The sequence below is a fragment of the Rhizoctonia solani genome, chromosome 16, assembly GCF_016906535.1.
Source record: "Rhizoctonia solani chromosome 16, complete sequence".
NCBI lineage: Eukaryota > Fungi > Basidiomycota > Agaricomycetes > Cantharellales > Ceratobasidiaceae > Rhizoctonia > Rhizoctonia solani.
Genome location: NC_057385.1, coordinates 3,378,744 through 3,388,132, shown reverse-complemented (window position 1 = coordinate 3,388,132; position 9,389 = coordinate 3,378,744). Strand labels below are relative to the sequence as shown.

Here is a 9,389-nt window from a genome sequence, read left to right as displayed (position 1 = left end):
ACCTATTCCCTGTCCCGGCCCAAGGCCAAGTTGGGGAATATGCTTGGTCAGGGTGCAGATACAAAAGGCTCAACCCCTAGTGGGGTCCAGACCCTCTTTGCCTTCCGCCGTGCGGCTCTGCTGAGGCAGACCGCAGGCGCTTAGCTGCGAGTATGGTTCGCAAGAAGACGGACTGTGTTGAGAATACGAAGTACAGTGGTAAAGAAGGGGTCGGTCAACCCGAAAAGTACGGGAAAGTCGTCTCACGACCGCACTTTGTCGAGCACCCGCACGCAGAAACGCAAGATCCGCAGCTGGAAGTTGGGCCCAGGATCAGCTGAGAATACGGACTCATGGAAACACTGGTCAGATTTCGACGATTCTCCGTATGTAGTATATAACGAGCAGCTTTTTGTGTGTAGACAGCACCCACTTTTATAGTTCACCGCGAACGCTCGAAATGATCTCTTATTTACATCAATTTTTTACTGGTTTTAAGTATACTGTAATAGATAAACGCACAGCGCACACAGTGCGAGATGCAAAAGATGGGATCCAGAAGGCTGGGAATAGGTTGAACCGGAACAAGAATTGTAGTGCGCTACAGCGAGGGTCAGGATAGCTTGTTTATATCTTACAGATGGATAAGACAGCGAGTTGGACATGCGATTGATCATTAAGCTGGCGATGCAGTGTATACAAATATTTGAACCAGTTAGTTGAATACATTGAGCGTAATACTTTGTGATCTTGAAGTACTAGGTGCTGGCCCATGCTGTTACCCGAAATTCCTTGGTAAATAAACCTCCCCTTCCCCTTAATTTCGCTGTTATCAATTACTCAGAGATAAGGTCCAGCTTGAGCTTGTAGACAGGGATACTTTGATTTTTTGTGGCCGCGGTTGTATCACTTGGAGGAAGTCCTAATGTCATAGGCGCGCCTTGTCGGAGTGCCTCTGAAGTGCGTATAATGACGTCGACTATGGAATAAATATAAGCATACAAAGTCTAGAATAAGCTCAAAATTACTTACCAAGCTCTGGAGCGATACTAGGGTCTCTCTTTAGATCTTCACCTACACGACACTTAAGCTATATTTAGTAACGTGAGCGTACAGGGCTTACTGTGCACGCGACGTTCTGTCCCGTCCTCTTGATTGTAAGAAAAGTAGTATCCATTCTCTACGTTGGCAGACGAAATCGGCCGTGATGACCCTCCGATTGGTTGTGTACTGGGGTCGATGTGTGTTGGTAATATACTCGTTGTCCTTGCTTGAACATAGGTTCGGTAAATAACTCAGGAACCTCGATGTGATTACCACAAACCTTGAAAAGAATACATCTCTCGCACCCTCTGCGAAACGCTAGATATCCCACTAGACTGTTCGAGACAATACATTAGGTAAGTTATATAAGCAACTCGATTCTTCTCACCGTATTTGTAGTAGTTGACTCAACGACTTCGTTTACCTGTATCGATGAAACGCTCCTCATACCCCTCGCTTTGGTACTGGAACTCTGTAACAAAGTTCCGATATTAAGGATTCAGCATACATGTAATATTGATCCGAATAAACACAAACCAGCAAGTCCTTTTTATTACTTCGTATAGTTCCATGAATGCGTCGAAGGTTGTTTATAGACTCAGACTTCTCGGATTTTGTTTGCGAGGCGGAACCAATCCTCTCTTCCTCTTTCTGAAGTTTGACCTCCAAACTTTGAGTTTCAGTTAGATTGGCTTGTAGCTTTGCTCTATATCAATACATACCGGGTGCACCGCCCCTCAAAATCTTTCAATTCTTGCGCCGTAAGTACTCCCCCTCTCTATTGAGTGTTATGTTGAAGGAGTCAAGTTCTGTCTTGACTTTTGACAACTCTTTTGCTGGATCCGGCGTGGATTTCGCGTTGACGTAGTTCGAAAGTTGCAGAAATAGAGCCCCTATGCTTATCGCATTTGTGACAGTGCCAAAGATCTGCTGATTATAATCTGATTGATTGCTCGACATGCTGAAGCGTGGCAGGGGAGGAGTGCAAAGTTTGGTATGTTGACCGACTTCTGGTCGTACTGTGGTCTTATAGATCTAACTAAGTTTTGTCACCCGTTTTTGTATACTGTTAAGATATCTTTATTTGACTCGTTTTGTTTCTATTTGAATTCGCATGACAAATATATCGAGTTATTTCTATGTATAAATATGGGAGACAAGAGACTGGAGACAAAGGTTATGTGTCAAACTATTGGACACAATGAAACTTTCAACAATTATTGGTTGTCGACATTCTGACCGTAATCGAAAGGTTTCGGACTTAACGAGATAAGATGACCATTGGAAGTCCTGTCGGTGTCCGAGCCTCAGCGCGTGTCGCATCATACTTTCCACGGAATCGACTGCCTCAAGTATTTCGTCTAGATGCTTTCTTAATTCTTTCCGCCATTTATAATCCTCCTTCACGACAGTTGACCTTCATAGTGGCCTACGACATACGCAAGCTCCTTCTACGCCCACACAGATGGAAGATGATGATGCTGTCTATGGACTCAACAAAACCGAATTGGAGTGGGTGACACATCAACCTTATCTAAAAGCAAAGGGCTACACCCTCCGACCTCGATACAGCCCAGGCTGGGTTCCTTCATGGAAATCAAACGGGAGAAACCCAGCTGATTGTGAAGATAGTTGGGAGCTTCCAGTTGAGTACTTTTTTGTTGTGTAACCGCTAAATTCTAAGAGGTTGAGAATAGGCGATCAAAACACTGGATGCAATCAAAGATGAAGATAACAAACATGTTTCTATCAAGAAATCAATACCATCAACCAACGACGATGAGGCACAGAACGAGCTCGATATTCTTCGATATTTGTCTGAGGATGACCAACGTGATGACCCCCATAATCACGGATTACAATTACTTGATCACTTTCCTATTCCGGGATCATCCAACGGCTCCTTCCTTATTACACCCTTTCTGTCAGACTGGGATTCGATTCCGTTCTCTCGATTTAGCGAACTTACAGATTTCCTTCAGCAAATACTCGAGGTACGCATCCTCTAAAGCGGCTTAGTCGTATCCTATTCTGTACTCCTAACCATTGTTTTTAGGGTTTACAATTTCTACATTCTCGTCATATTGCTCATCGGTGGGTGGTTCAAATGGGGGCACATAGTCTCTCTTACCTGCTTCAACAGTGATGCGCAAATCGCTAATATCATGATGGATGCAACTTCGTTATACGGCGAGCCGTTTCATCCGTGCGATTCTCAGTCGTCGCTGGACGGCAAGCGGCGGTTGAAGGTTAAGCGGCGGTTTGAGGCACCTGTCCGTTACTATTTTATTGATTTTGGCCTCTCAACTCGCTTTCCAAGCTTAAAAGACCGACGTTTAGTTACCGGGGTGAAAGGGAGAGAACAACGAGCGCCTGAGTTGCTACCTGCAGTTCCGCCTCCGTATGATCCGTTCAAGCTGGACATATTTACCATAGGGATGGTTTTCAAAGAAAATATTGTTCAGGTGTGTATATGTCTAGCTCATACGTTTGGATAGCGTGATTTTGAGCTGGATCCTTAGAAATCATGGATTCCAAACACTTCGCCCTTTGATAGACAGGATGACCGCCGTAGATCCGGACATCCGACCTGACGTCGATGAAGCTTTAGGGTTGTATATGAAGTGGGCTCACGCTCAGGGAAATTTGGTCAAACACTCAGACGCGGTTCCCATAGATCGTGGCTGGGTCTATCGCTTGGTTGTCACTCCGAAAGCCATGTTTAGGTATTGCCAGTTCTGTCTTCTTCGTATCTTAAGGCTGTTGCTGTTTCCATTGAGTCGCCGCAGTGATTCTGTTAAAGCAGGTATCCTTGGATAGCCGATGTCGTATATTTCTTACAGTTGAAATCGGGTGATACCCAGTCTAATGTAGTACACAATTGTTTTTGTTATGGGCTGCATGCTCTATAAAGAATTTCACATTTCCGCCGATTGAAACAGATAACGTACACAATATTCCAGACTTCATACGACCGCTTACTGGGGTTACCTGAGCGGTATTTTCACGAGACACGAGACATATTAGGCAACCTCATTGGATAGAAAAGTCAGCATACAGTCGTCAATCTGCTGAATTCACATCTTGACGGCGCCACGGACAAAACACGCGTGTGCAATTTTGGGTGCAAGTCAAAGAATTCCCACAGGATACACAAGTCAGCTCTGGGTAGCTACAAATCCATTATACGAAAACCAATAATTTACGGACGAAAGCAACGTAGAATCAAAACCAAAAGAACGAGTAAAGTTCCAAAACAAACCTATGGCCTTCGCCTCATACCTTCGAGGTGAGGGTAAGGATTATCCCTCGTCGCAGTTGTTGGACTGAGGATCCGTCTTAACAAAAACTTGAGCAATGTTCCAGAATGCACATTGTTTCGCGGGAAAAACTTTCGGTGTTTCTTGGTATACTTGGAAAGCTCGAGTTCCGAGTTGAAATGTTGGACAGGCTTGCCTGTGAGCTTTGTATCGATCAGGTCGACAATGTTCACGTACGTTGCCGCAACTAACTACATTCGCGGCTTAGTCGACTTGGAAAAGCGGTCGCAGGCGTAAACTCACCCTCCTACACTCTTCAAGATCATCAGGGATGTTCTCAAACTCCAACACCCGACACAGTCCTTTCCAAGCTTTCAAATCATCCACATCCGTACCATACATCACATTAAAGTCCTTGGTCAACGCGTCCTCTTTCCCTCTTGACCTGGGCTTGCGATCCTGTGGGAAACCACTTTGAACCGACCATGCGGTGGAATTCGGACATGACAGGCTGAGACGGGTTATACGAAAATGATCTGCTGCTGTACTGGCTGAAGAACTGGTGTATGTTGGTTTGTGAGTGCTTCAGGTTTGACAGGATCTGGGTCGAATAATTGAGAGAACGGTTCGGGCTTTGCTCTTTGCGAAACGGGTTCTGGTTTAGGGTATGTAGTAGGCCAGGGAGGTATGTCGTCCGAGTCAGAGTCAGAGCTGTCAGGGTATGAACTCGGAGGTGGAATAAAACTCGAGCTGGGCATTGCTACAGCAGTTTTTGAATCAGACTCCGAGTCTGACATTTCCAGCTTTAATCTCGGCTTTTTGGAAGAAGGTTGAACTTCATCCTCTGAGTCCGAGGACAAACTTAACTTGCATGCCCATATCAGTAAATTCATTAAAAGGTAATATAATATTAAACACATACGATTTCTTCTTCCTCCGACTCCTCCAAGTTGACGTCGCATCCGCAGCCACATTCTGGGCAGGGGATCGTAATTGTTGTAAATTCGATTTTGGCTATTTTTCGGACACGCATCTCGGACGTGGTGTGATGAGGTGGAGGTTCAAGATGTACGATCACGTGGGGCGTGTTTGATGTGACGGATCGCCGCGCAAATTCGGAGGCAACCAAACTTATCAATTGATGGTAAATCACAGAAAAGTCCCCCGTATCTATCTATCTTGTCCTTTCTATGTTATCTCCGGATTTTACATTCGTAGGATGTGCGATAAACCTCAATAGGAACTTCAATAAGCTGCCAGCATGCTCGCTATCATTCGGAAAGTATTTCCCCATCGTTTTTGTATACGAACTCAACTCGGCCTCCGACTCGAACTGTAGAACAGGAATACCGGTGATTCGGGTATCAACCAAATCGACTATATTAACAATCTAGAACGAATAATCTGCCACGCAATAAGCATGCGAATTCGGGCTGACACGAATGGGATACAACAAACCTTTCGACACTCCTCAATATCATCCGGAACTTTTGCCACCACAGCCCGACATAGACGTTGCCACGAGCCCAAATCATCCTCGTCGACTCCGTACATCTCGTTGAAATCTCGAGTCAATGCGTCCCGGAATCCTTGTCTTGCCTTTTCGCGATCGACCAAGGTAAAGGCACATAGTCGGTAGAACTCGGCCATGATGGGTTGGGTAGTGTTGAAAGTGAATGAACGGTATTTCGAAAAGAAAGTTTCGACGTGTGTTGCGGAGGGCTCCGCTGTCGGGTCCGGCTCATCGTCAGTGTTGGGCTCAGAGGTTATATATGGGTCTGGCTCCGAGTCCGATCGAGTACTCAGGTCAGGATGAGTTTCGGAGTCGGTATCAAAGTCGAACGTGGGAGTCGCACGGCGGGCTCGTTTAGCTACATGCTCCGAATCCGAATCTGAAAGCACAATAACCTGGGTAAATCCCTAAATAAGTATAACCCCACAGACAGCCAGGCTAAAAATACATACATCCTCATCTCGGTCGTTACCTCCCAAGATCACGTCACAATCACAACCACAGTTTGGACAAGGTATGATAATGGTCGCCCATTTACTCCGTTTCCGAGTTCTCATCCAGTTTGTCGTTGTAAGTTGCAACAATGATGCTGACAAGTCTCGACTTGTGCACGTGACAATTCGAGCTTGATGTGGCTATGCACTAGCCACTTCAGACGTGGCGTCGAGCGAGGCACTACCTTGGCACTACTTTGTCCTCGTTTAGCTGGCAAACTATAGCCCCGCAGTCCTTTGACCGAATACACGTTTATTTGTTTTCAGTCACTACTCTCATAGTCCACAAAAAAGCAATTGTTCAAGTTGAGAGAGAGAGAGCGATAAAACTCGAGTCCCAAAGAATAAACCCATCCAAACTCCCAAGTATCCAGTCCTACTTGTCATACACATAACAGAATGGCCAGCTTCGAGTATCCAGAGTCTCTCCGATAGTATATTCACCCCATAGCCCTATTGTTGAATAATCGATATACTACGAGCAGGCTGCTTCAAGGTAGGAATACGCACCAGCATTAGGGAGGCGACTTGACTTGCTCAACCAGGGTGGTTGGCCATTGGGATACACGTCAAGCGATGAGACGTTCTATCAAGCAACCAGAGAATTCATATCAGTGCTCTGGTCTCAATCGCAAACAAGTGTGCACACCTGAACAGAACCTCCGTAGAAAGCGTTTTTATTCTTGCTGCTCTTCTCTTGCCATAACCACCAGAGACGATCGATATTCTACGTTTTGCAAAGTCAGAAAAAAAAGGTCCCCTCGCGTTCATACCCGATTCAAATTGTACTTACCCCGTGATGCAGATGGAAGATGGGCTACAAGGTGGTGTGTATATAATTAGTAATTGTCAGAGAGTGGTGTGGTGTAACCCACATCATTGGTCGAAAAAGTCGCAGTCCTTTGAGCAGGGCAGTACTCGGTACCTTCCGTACCAGCAGGGCATATAGTACCCATGTCCCTACGATCAACACCAACATGAGCACACAATCCTGGAAGAAAGAGAAATAATCGATTCTGCAACGTACCCTCCTATCATGAGGTGAAGCGAACTATGCATGCCAATGAGCGACTCCATGTAAGACTGGAACCGGGTGTAATTTCCTTCGGGTTGAGCGAGCAGTTTTTTGACCTCTTCCGGAGTAAACGTGTCGGTCGCTTTGATTTTGGAGTTGTTGAACGGAACGGGGATATCGTATGGGTAGGGAATATAATGTCTACGGAGCCTATGGGGTCTACAAAAGTTGAAAGATGATTTAGTACTTGGGTTCAAACCACATGAGAAATTCGCTGACGTCGGGTATGCAAGGTCAATATCAAGTGCTCCATCATGGATCACATAGTCGCTGAATAAGGGGTCAGACTCGTTTTGACCTTGTAGTCAACTATTGAACCCACTCTGACGAATCGTTGCTGAACCCTCCGAGTCCATATTCAGAATCAGTATCCCATATCTCGCTACCTTCAAAATCGTCGGTATCTATCAAGGGCGGCGTAGTTAGCACTGTAATCGGTACTATCGAATACAAACTCTTACCTTTCTCCCATGCTAGTATTCAGAATACAAAGATTAGCGGGTCACAGTCTCGAGATACACCCAATTCAATGCGCTTACCCCAATCTACAAAGAGCAAGATCAACTACGGTCATTTGAGGGCTCGAATGAAGAACAATGGAATGACTTACATGGCACTACGCCCTCGTATCCACATTCCTCCCGAAGAATGTTGGTCCATTCAAACAAATAAACACTGTTGATCGAAGCAATGTTGGTATCAGCTTCTGTGCAGCGCAAAGATTCCAGATCATACCGATGCCAAGGAAGGAAGCGGCCAGTCCAATGAATTAAAGCTGAAACACCGAGTGAGTTATATGGGATTCCTTGCAAAAATAATTTTCATACGATTCAAGTTCATGTGTCTGTTATTAAAAAAAAAGTTAGAATCAGAAGTAGATGGATTTCGGTCGCTTACTTACGCATAAATTAAATCGTCATAATACGTCCCACTTTCGTTATAAGGAGCAATCTATACAATAAAATTCAGCAAGAATCATACCGAACCGAACTCATCTACGTACGCGCCAAGCAGGATTATTAAAACTGTTGGTATCAACCTCGAGTTCTAGCTTTCCATTGCTGGGTCTCTTGTTCAGACACTTGGACGGCGCTATGTTAGTGACGACCGACGGAGGACTGGGGAGTACACACATTGGTAGCATCAATCCAGGCCTTGCGTTCCGCTTTGGTGAAGGACCTCCATTCCTTGCGCACTTCGAGCGAAGTACACTTCCTCGCGTATTGAGCACGAGTAACAAGAGGAAGAAGCGCGAGCAAGCCGAGGGCACTGAGGAACTTCATTGCAGAAACACCAGGAAGGGAACTGTGACTGTAGAACAGAACACGAGGTCTTTTATGCTCCTATCACTCAAAAACTGGGGGGGTTTCCAAATTAAAACGTGGCCCTAGTTCTTGGCCTGTCGCCGAGACTGGCTTCGTGATCTGGCGCCTCGAGGGCGAGATGGAGTAATAAGTGCATTCTTGCGATCAACAGAACTATAAACGAGCGCTGATGATACAACTCGGAGTAGGTAAGATGCTGATGGCTGAGGTCTCGTCGCAGCTTATAGAAGCAAGTCGTGTTCCGGAGGCAGTGGATGACGCACGATTCATATCCATCAATTCAGTCAGCCGTGCTTCTTGTCGGCGACACCGATGTCCAAAAACCCTGTCGTTGACACATTATCAAGTATATGGTTCTTGTAAGTATCGACAGACTGCCGATTCTCAGCTGTGTGTACGTCATAATACAAGGCGGATGCATACGAAGTATGTGGACGCATGCTCTGTCGGCACCTCGTGACCGTGATTTGGAGAAACGTGCCTCACCAAGGATGCAAGTTATCCGGCTCCTCACCCACCCGGCGCTCCGCTCGTCTTGTTCGCTGATCGTCTATATAGTATATTCTACTCAATCATGGGTCCTCTATGATGGCGTGGTACATTGTATAATACAGCCCCGTCCCTAAGACGTTCACTCACAACCCGATTCCCAAATTAAAATCATGAATGTCGCTAAGCCATGCACTCGTGCCGAACAGT

The 9,389-nt window shown here is 45.7% G+C and overlaps 3 protein-coding genes across 3 annotated transcripts; 1 reads left to right on the top strand and 2 right to left on the bottom strand.

The window, feature by feature from the left end:
• Positions 1-815: 815 nt before the first annotated feature.
• RhiXN_02351 (uncharacterized protein) lies at positions 816-1,983 on the bottom strand (the record flags this gene model as incomplete). The annotated part of the gene is made up of 8 exons (XM_043322170.1): positions 816-958; positions 1,012-1,053; positions 1,103-1,249; positions 1,304-1,358; positions 1,412-1,495; positions 1,561-1,693; positions 1,746-1,801; positions 1,843-1,983. The coding sequence occupies 8 exons, from the start codon at positions 1,981-1,983 to the stop codon at positions 816-818; spliced, it is 801 nt and encodes a 266-aa protein (XP_043187993.1).
• Positions 1,984-2,488: 505 nt separating this feature from the next.
• On the top strand, positions 2,489-3,617 carry RhiXN_02350 (Tyrosine kinase specific for activated; the record flags this gene model as incomplete). Its single annotated transcript, XM_043322169.1, has 5 exons — positions 2,489-2,668; positions 2,721-3,017; positions 3,080-3,117; positions 3,167-3,488; positions 3,546-3,617. 5 exons carry the CDS (start codon positions 2,489-2,491, stop codon positions 3,615-3,617), a joined length of 909 nt encoding a protein of 302 aa, XP_043187992.1.
• A 668-nt stretch (positions 3,618-4,285) lies between these two features.
• Positions 4,286-8,648, bottom strand: RhiXN_02349 (tyrosinase; the record flags this gene model as incomplete). The annotated part of the gene is made up of 20 exons (XM_043322168.1): positions 4,286-4,534; positions 4,587-4,742; positions 4,832-5,149; positions 5,206-5,258; positions 5,595-5,673; positions 5,742-6,175; positions 6,801-6,876; positions 6,940-7,017; positions 7,084-7,107; positions 7,166-7,250; positions 7,318-7,515; positions 7,585-7,635; positions 7,688-7,769; positions 7,827-7,838; positions 7,905-7,910; positions 7,976-8,140; positions 8,193-8,209; positions 8,267-8,316; positions 8,369-8,446; positions 8,499-8,648. The coding sequence occupies 20 exons, from the start codon at positions 8,646-8,648 to the stop codon at positions 4,286-4,288; spliced, it is 2,361 nt and encodes a 786-aa protein (XP_043187991.1).
• Positions 8,649-9,389: the final 741 nt, after the last annotated feature.